The sequence below is a fragment of the Amblyomma americanum genome, chromosome 10 (assembly GCF_052857255.1).
Source record: "Amblyomma americanum isolate KBUSLIRL-KWMA chromosome 10, ASM5285725v1, whole genome shotgun sequence".
Lineage (NCBI taxonomy): Eukaryota > Metazoa > Arthropoda > Arachnida > Ixodida > Ixodidae > Amblyomma > Amblyomma americanum.
In genome coordinates, this window is record NC_135506.1 from 10007490 (window position 1) to 10023582 (window position 16093).

Sequence of the window (16093 nt, forward strand, 5' to 3'; positions counted from 1 at the left end):
GTTGCAGGCAGCCCTGCTCCAAGCCATTCATCTGCGTTTACCAATAGAGAAATTTCTTGGCAATGCATAGGCAGTCTGTAGTCAATGTATTGGCAGTCTCGGGGTTTTATTTCAAATTTTCGCTCAAGTGTGCACTTGTTACTTGGCCGATGTGCGCTGCGGCTTCTTCCCTTTCCATTTAATACAACTCAGGCCGAGAACTATAGACGCAGCAACTCGTGACGACCGCAAGCAAGAAATTAGAGTGGGGACAATTGAATTCAACAGCGAAACCCGAATCTTTGCATCCCCTTGGATACCGGCCGTTCCATTAGACTCCTAAACAGGCACGCATAGATTTAAACCATATAGATTAAAAGTTCCAACAGGGTTTACCCACAGCGGCTGTCAGGCGCCCTCCATAGCTTGATAAGAAATGCCTTATAGATACGGAGCGTGAGGTACGCTTGAAGGCACAGAGAAACCTGCCTTGCCGAGTATAATCTGTTTTCTTTGCGGAGCCAGCCAAAAATAAACATGTTATTAGAGCTGCATTCTTGCCGTTCTACACTTCAGGATTTATGTAAAGGATGAGGTTTTTATTGCTTCACTGATAATAATATCCTGGGTGATAAAGCACCGAAAGTGAAGACAATAAATGTGTGAATGCATCTGAATGCAGCGAAAGCATCCCTCGGTAAAGCTTCGCTGATATTGTCACGGGTCGTTCAGACGGCGCGGGTCGAAGGCACAATGGGGGACCAGGACCACAGGAGCAGGCGCCAGAGACAGGCCAAGCGGTCGCGGCCGGGCTCACGAGCGAGTTCTGCCTATCTTCTATCTCTTCACCGTCGATCGGCACCCAGCTGGTTGAAGATGACGTTGAGTGCAAAATGAGGGAATAATTATAACACACACGACAATATGAATAAAATAGACATATTTCGGAAAAATAAGTCCTACTGCTCATTACGGCATTGTGCAGTTGGGCTCACTCATTGCACGGCGTTGAACATTACGAATCGCTGAAAATTCCTGGCTTTTCTTGGTTACAGTGTCTGTAGAAGAAGAAAAGTAGCCGGATTTACGCGCGTGGAACAAACCTAGCTCAAGCCGATTACGTCTAATGAGAAAAAATACTAAACTTGAGGCCAATAGACAAACATGCAGTCGTGCATGTAGTACACATAAGCACAACCCGTGTCTCGCTGGCAGCGCAGCACACGAAGGCGCGAGTACCGTTCCCGGACGAAATGGCAGCCAGCGCGTCCCCTCCTCATCCGAGCTGTTTCCAAGCAACGGCAATACACTCCTGCGCAACCTCCTCTCCCTCCCTGGGCTCTCCCCCATACCTTGCCTGCACCTCCCCCCTTACCAGGCGCGGGACGAGGATCGCTCAGGGACCTCCCGCAATCCGTCTCCTTTCTTCTTTCCCTCGGCACCCAGTGCGCCCCGTATTGCTTCCCTAATTCCCGCGCACGCGCCCTGCGCCGTTCCGGGCTCTGCCCTCGCCCTGCCGCCGCTCGAAATAACTACAGTTTAAGGTGCGCGCACACAGACAGCCCCAGCGTAGCGGCGCGCCAGACCGACCGCTGGATGGGGTGCCCCGCGCGCTCTCCTGCTCGTGTGACTCACGTGCCCGCGGTCCACGTTTGGGGAGATGCGGGAGGGACGCCAAGAAACGTGGATGCTGGGGGAAGGAGGGCGGGGAAGGGGGCTCCCTGCTCGGTAACGCTGGATGAGTAGGTAGGGGAATCCCAGCCGTGGCATCCCGTCATCTGGAAAAGGGGGAAGAGACGAGGGGAGCGCACGGGAATCCGTGCGTCTCCGCCCCTCCCCAAATGCTATAGCTGCGCGGTCCGGGGCCCATTGCTTTGTGCGTGGCGCACCTCGGGGTGCACGGCTACGCTCTCTCGTTCACTGCCCGTCCCGTCCCTGCTGACGGCACGATAAGGAGCAAAGAGGAAAGAAAAGGACCAGGCCCGCGGAGAGCAAGTCCTAACCTTCCTACCCTCCCCTCATCGCTACTGCCACCACCATCACTGGACGCGCGCCTCGTTGCAGCGTCAGGGCATGCGGCACGCAGCTTCTCCACACGAAACCGCCACCACCACCCACCATCCCCACATGCTTTTCCCCATTTTCCCTCTTTCCCCAACTCGCACATTCCCCACGCTCTACCCTTCGCTCCTCCCGGCGGCGTGGAACATTTTCTCTCCAGCACGCTAGCCGCCGACGTAGGGATAAAAGTGCCGAAAAAGCGGTCTTGGGGGGAAAAGATGGTGAGAGAGTGGGGCACTCAGTAGTGCAAGAACAAGTCGAGGCGCGGACGAATGAAACAGGAAAGGAGGGAAAGCGCAGCGCGCGGTTCATTTTCCTCCGTCGTCCTATCTCTTCACCACCCTCCCTGCGCGCGGCTCTCGTGGAGGTGGGCTTCTCCCCTGTATTATACTGCAGGCAGGAGAAGCCTCCCCTTCTGCCGTACTCTCCACCCGGGTAGGGAAACGAAAGCTGGGGTGGACGGGAAAGGCAGGCAGGGGCCAGGTTCGGCTGCTGCCGCCCGGGTCCTAATAACAGCGGCCCGACCGACACCGGCTGCTCTCGCTCAAGTCGCACTGTGCACGTGGAAACAGCAACAAACACACACAAAAAAGAGAGCAGTAGGGGGCGCATAGGCCGTCCGGTGACGACCGGATCGGGCTGTACGTGTGTTTGCGTGAGGGGTCGGCGGTGAGGTGGGAGGCAAACGGAGGGAGGGGGGGGGGGGTCGCTCGCCCGCACGGTGACGTAACCTGGGACGGCCTGCAGCAGCAACGGGAGCACGGCGCGTGTGCTCTGAGCGGCACAGATCAATGAACGACGCCGATGCGGGCACGCGCGCTCCTTTCTCTCAATGCAGGGAGTGGGAAATAAAAGCGTGCGTCCCGTAATGACCACATTCGTGTCGCTGCAGATGAGCGATACAAGCCGGAGGTCTCGTGGTAGTGCAGCATAGTCCATGCGTCCTGTTTTGTAGAGCAAGCGTGTTTGTAAACAGAGAGTTGTATACCTGCGGCACGTTTTACTCAGGTTCGGACCCGGCCGCAGGCTGGTTAAGCCGCTATTGAAGCTCGGCTTCACTCCTGTGGAAAGTGTACTCTGTGATGCTTGTATTGGAACTATAAGTTGCTGTTTTTTAATTGTAAACACGTCTCTGTTGGGTGACCAAAAAGAAAGACACTAAAGAACAGAAACGAAGTTGTGTGTAAAGATCCCAACTAGACAGCTTACTAAGGAATATTATAGTCGTCTCGAGAAAAGCGCCCTAAGGTGAACTGTGGCTGCGAAAGAACGAATATGAACGTGAAGTTCTTGTACTCGGCATGGTAAGTTACAAAAATACTGAGCTGTAAACGTTAGCAGTGGTGTGGCTGAACGCTTCCTCTCACCATTTCGACAGTAAACAAAAGTAGGCATGTAAGTGGAGAAAGATATGATATTTGATATTTCAAAAGTTCACTCCGGGAAATATTCGAGCACGGCCGTTTTAACATCAGCCTAAGTTAACGACAATAACCGAGCTACTGTACCGGCGATGGCCGCGTCCTCTAGTTGGAACGATAACAAGTGAACTTCCACCGACTCTTGCTGGCAGCTATGTTTCCCGTACCAGCGTCGGAAGTATTTCTGGCATCATGGCTTCTCACGCAAATCTCCCGAGAAAGGACACAGGCCGTCTTTTTGTGTTGCACGCCAAGAAAGCACCCGGAAATCGACGAAATCGTCAGCGCCATTCAGCTCTCAGAGGTAACGCAAACACGACACGTTGCACTGAAAACAGCAAATTTTAGATGTCTCAGATGTGTTCATACTGTGAAATCGCCACCTAAGAGGTGGATAATTTGATTTTGATTTGATTTGATTGATTCATTTCCACAAACAAGCAGGTACAATGTTGTGGTAGAAAACAAGGGGAAAAAGCTGCAAAGAAGGCAGCTTGACTGGCCCCAAGTTCGTTTACAGTGGCAGCAGCAGGGCAGGAGGGAAATTTGTTAAACAAAAACGAAGAAGAAGAACGAAAGACCAAAGGAAAAATATACATAACAATTAAAAATATGCAAAAATGCATGAAAAGAAAGGTAGAAAGGAAAAGAAAAAAAAGAGTACAAGCACCACCGTACGCAGTCATGAGCGCGGAAACACTTCATACAGATTTCTGGCGGAACAAGTAAGTGCATCGATATTACATCTGGAAAGGTCATTAATTAAACTGGTCAGCTGGTGGCAGAACATTTGCTGACCATAATTAGTACGTGGGCGAGGAACACACCAAGTCTCGGGAGCTCGAGTTGTGTAAGGGGCTGTGCGTTTTGCAAGATTGGCGAGAGAGCTGAGAACCCCAATATCTTTTTCATCTCTTCCGTAAGTTGACAGTAAGCGGTCGTTTATTAAGACAGGTAATGATTTCAAATAACCTGGTGTGATCACTACACCCACACTGCATTACCAGATTTTTGCGTACAACACCCGCACTCAGGCTAAGAAAGGCGTCGTATAGTGGAGGTCTCCATACAAGGGAAAATTTGTAGAGAGGGAAAACACGCTTACCAGCTTTGCTCGTTAATCACTGAAAGCTGGTATAAGTTTCGTTCAGCCATTTAGTCCTGCGTTTAGCCGTGGAATTTACATCGTCAACCCCACGAGAAAGCCTAGCTGAGCGCATGCGTATCAGCGATATCTGATAAGGCCACCCGTCGCCTTTTTCCCTCCTCGTATTTGTCCTCTCCTCTTCCCTAAACGTGAAGAGGGGGATTTCCCTTTCCATTTAGCCACCTGCCAACCGTGGGAGGTGACGGCGGCCACTGAACTGAATTAAAAGTATTACTTAAATGAAAATTAATTTTATGAGCTTAAAATAAATTCACTAAGTAATTAAGATCTTACGGCTAACGCTGCAGATTCCACGGCAGAATGTAGGGATATATATGGCTAAACCAAAGCTACAACACCTTTCGCTGTATAATTAAATGCGAAATCTATTATAAAAGTAGCTCCTGAACTAGTATATCTTTCCGTATTAACCATTTTCTCTTCACGTGTAAATATTCTACGCAGTGAAAACGAACCATTAGTTGAAAGTCAGCGCTTCTGACCTGTTACCTTTCACGTTTCCTCTTTTGTTACGCGCCGCAGGTTTGCGTTTAGTGTTTCGCCAACTTGCCCTGACCTAACCTAACATCTTACAAGACATACTACCCTAGTTACCATTACAGCACGCAGAGTCCTTCGCATTTCACCCTCCGTCGACATACAACCTCTGTATCCGGGCAGCGAGCCAGCTGCATTCAGCAGATAAAAATTTCAGCCGAGGAGTCACCATGGCGAGCTTAAAGGGCAACTACAAGGCATTTTTTAACTCCCCGTGTCGTGCTAAAACTTTCATCTGAGTTCCTCGGGAGCCTTTTGATTCTTTGTGCTAAATTTCGCAGCACGGCGGCCTTCTATGTCCTTGATGGGGCGATTTTTACGGGAAGCCTTGTGTGCGTGACGTCACGAGCTGCACGCCCGTGGATAGTCGCTCATGTTTCGTGAAGAAAAAAATTTCGAGCTTGTTTGTTGGTCATTTTAGACGTATAATGAGTGCAACTGCCACTTATAGTCGCCAGTTTTGTCATTCAACGCGAACACGGTAGGTTTTGTGACAGTATTATTTGTTTTCAATACTCCCACTCTCATGCCAGGCCATAGCGGCTGAATGAAAACAGTGAAAGGCAGGATAAATTCAAACAGTGCACTCAGGAATTACGTGTCAGAAGGTCATGCAAAGCCGATCACGAATGAAGGAGCAAGTTATATATAACAAAAAAGCACTAATAAAAACACTGCATATCTAGGAGTCAGATGTAGCATCCCAGCGAAAACGTCAACGAAACAGCAGCAAAAAGGAATGAGAATAAAAAATAAACTTCCTAAACGATTAATTAACAATCAATTAAATTGTTGAGAGATGTTTGAATATATGAACAAGACTGCGTTTTAATTCAGTTCACATGAATTATATCTGTGACATAAACTGAGTCAATGACTCTGCAGTAATGAATGAAGGATCAAGGCAAACACGAGGGAGAAGTGGCGTGAGTATTCTGCCATAGTGTATGCGTGTTTCTCGATGATCGTGAATGCCATAAAGATATGTAATTTTACAGATCTACCTTGTAGTGGTTGTCAATAAGCTGAAATAAAAATTTTGAGCCGTTCGTGTTGCGCTCAAAGTGACAGTGTCGCTAAACCAGAAATAGCCGCGAGGTTAGTTTGTGAATAAGTGCGCTTGTATTTGTTATGAAAAACCGCAATACTATGCGCTGTACTTTTTCCAGTTTCGTTGCACTATAGTCAATGAGTGAGGGAAGCAAAGTGTGCTAGCGTGCTCTAAAACTAGTCGAACAAAAGTAGTATACTCTAGAAGCTTAGTCGGCCTGGATGCGAGGCGCAGACATCTCGAAAGAAAACAGTTTGCGGAATGCTGTCGAGGTAGTTAGCAACTTGCGCGTCCCGCCTGAAGTCAGAAGTTAGTGTGATATCTATAGGTAATTATGCTGCTGAACTGCAGTCATTATTTCTGCATTAATTAGGCAGGAAATGTTATCCGTGACGTCAGTGACCGTTCTTCTGTGACTTCAATGTTTGGTCGAAACCCAGTTTTGGTTTCCTGTTTTTTGCTGTTTTGTAATTGCTGTCCCCATTGTTTCCAAAAACTGCTCGTCGAAATAAAGACCCGGAGGTTCAAGAATCAAAACGAGAGTGTGAACACAAAAATGTTCACGAAATCCTCCGTAGTTACTCTTAACCCCCATCGAAATACCAGCACACAATGCGCCAACTCTCTTTCCCCTCCTGTAAACACGACGACCTCGACGTGGAAATGCGGCCACTTCTCACGCTTCATGGCCTCGCTTCAGAAACGCAGATAAACATGCGAAAACGATGGAACGTGACACTGTACACGGAGGTATAGCCCCAGAAGACCGCAGCCGACGCCCAATACTTAGCCTCGCAAAACACACAACGGAGACTGGGGGAAAAGAAGAGGCGAAACGGGAGACGCGAGGGGACCGACGTCGGAGGGATGAAGAGGAAAGAGGGACGGTGCAACGTTGGAAAGAAAGGAGAGGAGAGAGAGTGGATGGAGGGTAACCCTCGCAGCTTCATCCTCCGCTCGTTCGGTGAATCGCCGACCGCCGACGTGCTCCTAGGCACGCGCCGTCCCGATACCGTCGCGTTTGGGGAAGGGAGGGATACTCTTCCCTTCCTCGGCTCGTCGCCTACGCCATCGCCGCTGGGGACACGTGGGGGGAGGATGGCCACGGAGCGGGAAGCGCCGGAAGACCGGGACGGGCTGGTGGCTGCGGCACCGCGACCATATTATCGCGTCGTCCCTCCCCTCTTCCCCAGTCTCCCCTTTCTACGGGCGCCCATTTGCTCTCCCACCACGAAGAAAGTCCACAGCGACGAGCCCCGATGCCGCTGCGAGCCGAATGAAAGATAAGGAGGGGTCCGCCAAAAACGGGATCGACTCGCAACTGAAGTTCCGCGAAGACCCCCACGCTGAATTTGTATATAGCGAAGAGTGGGTGCGTCGGATGGGCTACGACTGTCGCGCCGCTGAACGCACAACCACGTCCCGGTCAACTCGGCGCCAATGTGTTCGTCTGTTCCCGCGCTTTGTCCCATCTTGCATTCGGCGCCTCTGCGTGAAGGATACGCGTTGAAGACGCGTGTAATTTGCGGAGCGTGGGTCATTAGAGTAGTACATCTGCTGGCCGCACGCGCTGTGTCGTTCAACGCAAAGCCGTATACAATTTCAGATGGAAGAAGCATTTGTTGCAAAAGTGCAAATTTCTCGGTTATTTCTCCACTAAAGTTGAGAGGGGCTCTTGGATGTAATACGACAAGATAAAAAACTAGTTGAGAAGCAACATAACTCCGCTTGTCACATCTAACAATGAAGCAATCAATAACTGAATGCGCGTACCTTGTTCTCTCTGGCATCGCACACGGCTGTACATATATCGCGAATCATCGCTCAACGTCCCACGCCGCTCAACTACTTTGCTCCCCGACGAGTGGGAGACCGGCCTGGTCGCCTTTCCCTGAGACAGGTGTCCCGGAGCACAGGGCGAGCGCAAGACTTGCATGTGTTTTTTTCACGCAACTTTACCATGACTGAAAAAACTGCACCAACCATCCCGGCAACATGTCCTACTCAAGTAACAGGTAATCGTATGTCTCCTGGGATGACAGTGCGGACACAACGAGGAAAAAAGTCCAATATGGCAACTAGGAACCTCGCCCGTTCACCGCATTTGCTCTCTCACTCACTGCCCTCAATCACGCTATCCCTCACTCATTGACTTACTCACTCACTCTGATGTAGCATCCATAAAACCGACTCTGCACACCCATTATAGAAGTCCTACAGCCGGCACGCGTCACAGTGGACACCGGCAGCCCATTCGCTGCCGCCTGGCGCTCTTGGCCGCTCATCATTTCCCCAGTCATCGCAGTGGGCGCCAGAGGGAGGGAACCATTAGCCCCGGTGTTTTGGTTCACTGCTTGCTCCGCGGTGTCAAAAGAAGGCTGGCGGACCGTTCCTGGTCGACGACGACAGAGAACGATGCTCGCGCAGCTATTACCGAACCGCGAACGCTCGATTTTATGCTCCGCCTGCTCCCACTTTTGGCGGGAATTACGCGCTAGACGTATGGCACAAAAGAAGAGCCAGAACGGTGGATGTGCATTGCGAACTGGGACTCATAAAAAGAAAGGAAGCCAGGAACGAACAAAGTGCCGACAGTTAGATGGATGCTGGAGAGATGAAAGAATCAGAAGGGGGAACAGCTTCCCAAAAGAGAAAGAGGGAACAAAAACCGGTTGGAGTGCGAAAGAGGAAAGAAATGAAAACACGCATCCATCGTGCCGTCTGCCGACCATAATTAGTCCGTTCTTACCGTAGTCAGACGGCGAGGATTGTGAAAGAGAGCAGAGATAAATAAAAACAATTGGAAAACACAGGGAGTAGGGAGCGGTAACAACAGCCGGACCTAATAAACTCAGACCGAAACAGCTATGCCGAAGCACGCGACAGAAATGGCACGCGCTTGTTCGAGCGAGCGGATTTCCCAGCCCCGCTTAAAAGACGTGTGTGAACTGCGGCAAGCTGGCGAGCATCACTGAACAGTAAATAAACGTTATAACTAAGCGCTGCGTTTCGCCGCTCTTATTGCTCTTAAAAGGGACTAATTAAGAATCCAATCTCGCCTATAATCACGTACACAAAACCGACCCGCGGAAGGCATCCATGTTTAATGGTCGACACACACAGAGACACTGTTCAGGGCAACACGGTTGACTACACTCCGGAATTATGTTTCATTCAACGCCCGGCGAAGGCAATCAGGAGGAACGCGAATCGACCTTTCTTTTTTTCTGCTCGACAACTTGTTCAATAGGGACGCCCACGGCGCGACAGTCGTTTATGTTACTTTGTATCCCAAGAGCTCGCTATGCGCGCAAACGCGCCGCGCTCCAGCCAATAAAAGATCGCAGTTCAGCGTAAGGGCGCACCGATCGAGCGGCAGTAATATTCTGTGCCGTTTTGGTTGCGATGCGCATTAATACTTAAGAGTGGGGCTCGTCAGAACCGTTAGGTGCGGTTGACTCCGAAAAAAAAATACATCATGCTGACAACGGAGGTGTGAGAACCGTCCGCAGACGCAAACTTTGCGGGTTGCATTGGTTCAGGAACTAATTTATTCTACAGCATTACCTCGCGGTTCAGTCGAATGATAGGAGTAGCAGTAGTATGGTACTAGTAGTAGTAGTAGTAACAGCAGCACTAGTAGTAGTAATAGTAGTTGTAGTAGCAGCAGTAGTAGTAGTAGTAGTAGTAGTAGTAACAGCAAATCCAGTTGTAGTAGTAGTAGTAGTGATGGTAACAATAGCAACAGCTAGCGCCAGTAGTAGTAGTATAGTATAGTAGTATTAGTAGTAGTAACAATAGTAACAGCAGCACCAGTAGTTAGCAGTAGTAGTAGTGGTAACAACAGTAACTGCAGCGCCAGTAGTAGTAGTAATGGTAGTAGTAGTAGTAGTAGCACCAGTAGTGGTAGTAGCAGCACCAGTAGTTAGCAGTAGTAGTAGTAGTAACAGCAACACCAGTAGTAGTAGTAGCACCAGTAAGCAGTAGTAGTAGTAGTAGTAGTAGTAGTAGCACCAGTAAGCAGTAGTAGTATTAACAGCAGCACCAGTAGTAGTAATAGTAGTAGTAGTAGCAGTAGTAGTAGCAGCAGTAGTAGTAGTGGTGGTGTTAATAAAGAATTAAGTTGGGCTAGTTGGTGCTTTTGATTCACAGACGGCGACATATTACTAGCGTTAATAAACACAAAGGACAGAGAGCAGAAACACACAGGACAGACGCTAGTAACAATAGTAACAGCAGCGCCAGTAGTAGTAGTAGTAGTAGTAGTAGTAGTAGTAACAATAGTAACAGCAGCACCAGTAGTTAGCAGTAGTAGTAGTGGTAACAACAGTAACTGCAGCGCCAGTAGTAGTAGTAATGGTAGTAGTAGTAGTAGTAGCACCAGTAGTGGTAGTAGCAGCACCAGTAGTTAGCAGTAGTAGTAGTAGTAGTAACAGCAACACCAGTAGTAGTAGTAGCACCAGTAAGCAGTAGTAGTAGTAGTAGTAGTAGTAGTAGCACCAGTAAGCAGTAGTAGTATTAACAGCAGCACCAGTAGTAGTAATAGTAGTAGTAGTAGCAGTAGTAGTAGCAGCAGTAGTAGTAGTGGTGGTGTTATTAAAGAATTAAGCTGGGCTAGTTGGTGCTTTTGATTCACAGACGGCGACATATTACTAGCGTTAATAAACACAAAGGACAGAGAGCAGAAACACACAGGACAGACGCTAGTAACAATAGTAACAGCAGCGCCAGTAGTAGTAGTAGTAGTAGTAGTAGTAGTAGTAGTAGTAGTAGTAGTAGTAGTAGTAACAATAGTAACAGCAGCACCAGCAGTTAGCAGTAGTAGTAGTAGTGGTAACAACCGTAACAGCAGAGCCAGTAGTAGTAGTAGTAGTAGTAGTAGTAGTAGTAGTAGTAGTAGTAGTAGTAGTAGTAGTAGTAGTAGTAGTGGTGGTAGTAGTAGCACCAGTAGTTAGCAGTAGTAGTAGTGGTAACAACAGTAACATCAGCGTCAGTAGTAGTAGTAACAGCAGCGCCAGTAGTAGTAGTAGTAGTAGTAGTAGTAGTAGTAGTAGTAGTAGTAGTAGTAGAAGCACCACCACCAGTTGTGGTAGTAGGAGCACTAGAAGTAGTAGTAGCAGCAGTAGTAATGGGCCACTATGCGACTAATAATCACATGGCGAGCATGTCGATCGCCTAGACTAGTCTACGCTCTTCTGCCGCTTCACACACATGGCAGGTGGTGAAGGAAAGGGAAGGAGGGTATAGGAGCCGGACTGCTGAGAAGCCGGGCAGTAGAAAAGACAGTGGGGTAAGTCAGTAACGCAAGACGGACAGCTGGGACAGGAGGATTGAAATACTATAACGAACACGCTCCGTCATTCCTGCAGGTATTTCGAGCAAATGGACTGCACGACTGAGCGGAAACATTTTTTTTTTCTCCCCACACCCAAGTCCCGCAACCTTGCGCTCTGGAATGCGTAGACTTGTCGAGGTAACAGCGCGTTGCCGCAGGATGTATGAAGATGCAGGTAACGCAGGCGTGGGTGCCCGCGATATGTCAAGGCGTTGTGTCAACCCTTTCTCGCAGTCTGCAAATATCCATCAGCCAGCGCAACCACACGTTGCCGTAAGTTACTCGTGCCCTTTCGCATACGCATGCAGATACCCGGTTACGCACCAAGAAACGCCGCGTGGAGAGAGAGATAAACTTATCGAAAGGAGAGATTTTAGCTGACAAGAATAAAAAAAAAATCGCTGACATGCTACTCTGCGTAGGGAAGGGAATCGGATACAGGAAGTGGGAAGGAGAGAGGCGGGCAAAATGTTAAAGAAGTAAAAGATGAAAAAATAAAAAAGGAATGCAGTCAAAAGAATAAAAAATGGTTGAGCTTTGAATATGGGCCGAGTTACTGATAGGAAACTCAAGCCAACTCTATTTTTTTTTCTAGTAAAAATCGATTATATGGCTCTGTCTGGTGCGTTTGTGTTTGTTCGATACCAAAAGACGCGTTCATAGCCGAGAAAATTGGAATTTAATCATTTTCTCTCACTAGATTCAAACTCACGACACCGACAGAAAATGGTTCCGTGATTCCCGTTTAGAAGTGAACGACGCTGTAGCGTAGCCTCAAAGATTCGCGTCAGAAAAAATATCTCGACGCAGCGCTGTTTACTTGCGAAAACGTACGACGATGGCGACAGCTGTATTGCATTTTTTAGCTTTTCTAGCAGCTCCACCTCCAGTGGCTGCAGCGTCTTTGAAATTATAACGTTGTAACCTATCGATACAGGCCGACTTTGGTTTGTCGCCAGTGTAATTTTTAGGCGGAAGCCTTTAATGGCTCATTGTCAAGGTCATCTGCCGTTAGCAGAAACTGTCACAACGCTCCGGCCTCCTGATTGGTCTCCTCTGTGTCGTGACGTCATGGCCTCCCGATTGGGCGCTGTGTGGCCTGACGTCACTGTCGCGAGGCGCGCGTGGCTACCGTCTGCTTGGGTGTGGTGTAGCGGTGGCGGCAGTTTACTTTGCGGTGTCGTGTGGGAAGGATGCCTCGTCTCGCCAAACCAGTGTCTCCCAACACGCGACGTGCGGCGCTCGAGAGAGGCAGAGCGTATACGTCGCATGCATCATGGCGGCGAGGCGCGTCCGCTGCGTGGTGTTTCCGACGCAACAAATCGCCATTGGCAATGGTGTCAGGCTTCCGCCGTTTCACACTTTAGTCTCGACAAAGTGTCTTCCGCAATTTTTTTTTTTTACGAGCCCAGAACGGGGATTCAACTGTCATATGATGAAAGGCTCAGAGAGAATGTATGATTATTCCTGGAGAACAGGGGCGGAAAGCTGTCGCTTCTTGGTACCCACTTACGCATAGAGACACAATAAAAAAAGACATGTGATGAGACCGAACTGGGTTAGCAGTATTGATTTTACATATGGATTTTGTATTTTCGCTTTTACAATGATCGCCTTTCCATTGCGTCTTAATTCTTCACCGTCGCTTTTTCCTTTCGCGGCTGCATGGTATTCTGGAGAGGGGGGCTTCGGACACACACACACACAGCGGCATTTTCTTCGAATGAGGGCTATACTGCTAACGCAGCAATATGCGGAAGACCCACTCGTTTTACGCACCCTAGCACCAAAAGTAAGCGCGACTAGGGTTGACGGCGTGTACTTCTGGTCAGCATTCCCCTTCTCCCATCTGCAGGAGTGGCTGTTTGAACTTAGTGTAACAGCATCTGTATCGCCATTAAAGACTTCTCTCGATCGTGCTTCTTCACAAAGTGACTCTTGCGACAAGGAGGCAGAAACGCGAAGCAAAGCATGGATCTAGCTCGATCAATCCGGCCCCGACTGTGGCTTGTCATTCATAGCGGTGGTGACGCTAAATATATGCTCTACATCAGCAATACTGCGTCCCGTTGTGCCTGACCGGTTTTCCGAGAGCGCCTAGGAGGCTTGCAGTATAGTGCGTGGTGCGCGCTCTAAGGACAGGGGACGTAGAGCATGGTAGCTGCATGGTAACTTAGTAGAGACGGAATAGACTAAGAAGAATGCTTTTTCCAAAGCTGTTACTTCGACACCACGGGTAGGTGAGGTCCTCGCTTTTTACTTAGCACAAGTCTTGTCTTCAGAATTTTAAGAGCCTTTTGTATTCGCTTAGGGGAGCTAACGTTCTTTAGTAAGCTCTGGAAACTTCGCTCAAGCACCCTCCGCCACAGCTTAGCTGGATGATGAGGTAAAGCTCTCAGACACAAACACTTTTGCCTCTCCTTGTGGGGAGCAGCTTTCTATGCTGTGACGTGCTCCACCTTACACTGCACCTCATGCATCCAAGTTCTGCAGGCATCTGAGGAAAAAGAATTCGGTCGCGTTGGCAGGCGCTTGACAGTGAAGTCTCGAGGTCAACTACGCCACCTGCGCTCAGGAAATGAAGCAACGAAACTCCGAAACACTCACCTTCACCTTGCTGCAAGGCACAAACAGGAGCTGCTCCGGCGGCGTCTTAGCGGCAGCCGCGGCCAGCGCCGCCTTGTGGACGCTCTGCTGGGGATGACCGGGCGGCAGGCCCATCTTGAAGCCCTTGGCCTTGACCCAGAAGCGGAACTTGGAGTTTTCGGCGCTCGTCTGCTCTTCGCCCTTGAGAATCTTGAGGATCCGCTGGTACTTCTTGCGGGTGACCGTCTTCGTCTTGGCGCTGTCCCCGTACGTCCGCAGCGCCCACGCCTGGAAGCCCTCGTACATCTGTTCCGGGTTGGCGGGCGGGGCCTGGGACGACCCGCCTCCGGCCGCCGTCGGCGTCACGGGCGTCGACGGCGAAGACGCCGGCGTCGCTAGGGGCGGCGACGCCGCGTCGTCGTCCATCTCTTCGTCCTCGTCTTCGTCCGAGGAGTCGCCGTTCTGCTGTACCACTTGTTGCTGATGGTGCCGGTAGCGCGGCGTCGAGGACGCCGTTACCGTGACCTGCTGGTCGCGCTGTTCGTGCTTCATGGAGACCGGCGGTGGGCTCGGCGCCGAAGTCGCCGCCGTAGCCCTGATGGTCGTCGTCGTTGAGGTCGTCTTCTCAGCGGTCGCCGCCGAAGAGGCGCCGCTGGTCGTGCTGTTACCAGCGCTGCCAGCCTTACCGGTGCTGTTTCGTGCCTGCCTCGCGGCGTGCCTCGTGTTGTGAAGTCGCTTCTCCATCGCTCTGTGAGAAACAAGGCAACAACAAGGACTACCTAAGCATCGCAGAAATGGGTGCTGGTCAACGACGTCATGTAAATAAATTACCGCAATTACCCGATTATAGCGCGCACTTGCACGTAGCATGGTTACGATTTAGTACCCCATTGTTACGCGCATTGCGTTTCCAAATTCAGTTTTAATGAAAAAAAATTCACGATAGAAACGGATGAATCCGGTACCTATATGCAAGCAAGGCATTAGATTATGCGTAGGCAAACATGAACATGAAGCGAAGCGCTGCTGTCAACACAGGACCACAAAATGCACCATGCGCTGTGTGGGGCTGCAGGGGATTTGCTTTACCGTTCGCTGCCGATCCGGCGGCCACGCAAGGGCAAAAAGTTTGGGATTTTTCTTCTCCGCCATTGAATGACTCTGCTTCACTCATCTGCCTAATGCCTGATTTTGCCCTTAATGCCCACACAGGTAAGCAATTGGTTTACTTGTTTATTGTCTCTAGAACAAGAACACATATCTCGAAATCAATGCTCCCGTTAGACAAGGACTACACCTGTCGGAAAAAAGCTTCAATGCAGAACAGGGTACTAGTGATCAAATGTGCCTGTGTCACGTTAGTTCTGGTGAGTGTAAGAGCATGTACGTTCGTGAGCAGCGCTAAAGAGGCGCTGTCTTGGGGAGAGAGCGAAAATTTAAAACCGGTTCTCAGTTTGAAGGATAATACTTACACTAGAGCGCAATCGGACAGACATAGAAGCTATGCAGGCACAAGCATCTTGGCCCTAGCGAGGCAGGAGTGTTGAGATTTCACTTCATTTGCTCCGTAGCAAAGCGCTCGAGTGCTCCAAGCAAGCGTGCTGACGTCTGTACTTGGAGCTCGCCATTGAAGCGTAGGACCCCAAAACTGTGGGCCACCTTGAGAGAACTGAAAAAACCAGTCGTCAATTTGTAAAGATAACTTGACTCATTTTGTGCTTTCTTGTTGTTTGGCACCTGAAGGGAAAAATGCTCAGTTCTCGTAAAACATCCGAAGCGGCTGCCAAGGAAGCGTAAATTAATGAGCCGCCTAAGCTTTTCCTGACTTCTTGTCCTCGAGCATTGTTTAAGAAAATCCGCCTAAAGGAATTATTCATTTCCTCGCTGGAAATATGGATAACCAAGAACAGCTTGGGAGGCTCTCACTTAAAGAAAAAAAAAGCGAATACAAAAAG

General features: G+C 49.5%; 1 protein-coding gene across 2 annotated transcripts in view; it reads right to left on the bottom strand.

Annotated features, from left to right (window-relative positions):
- The window catches only part of LOC144107959 (nucleolar protein 4-like), a 114581-nt gene that overhangs the window by 81279 nt on the left and 17209 nt on the right, over positions 1 to 16093 (bottom strand). For both annotated transcript variants that reach the window (XM_077641208.1, XM_077641209.1), the window contains exon 2: positions 14160 to 14886. In XM_077641208.1, coding sequence (XP_077497334.1) covers positions 14160 to 14882 — 723 coding nt within the window. In that variant the 5' untranslated portion in view covers positions 14883 to 14886. The remainder of the gene's footprint in view (positions 1 to 14159; positions 14887 to 16093) is intronic.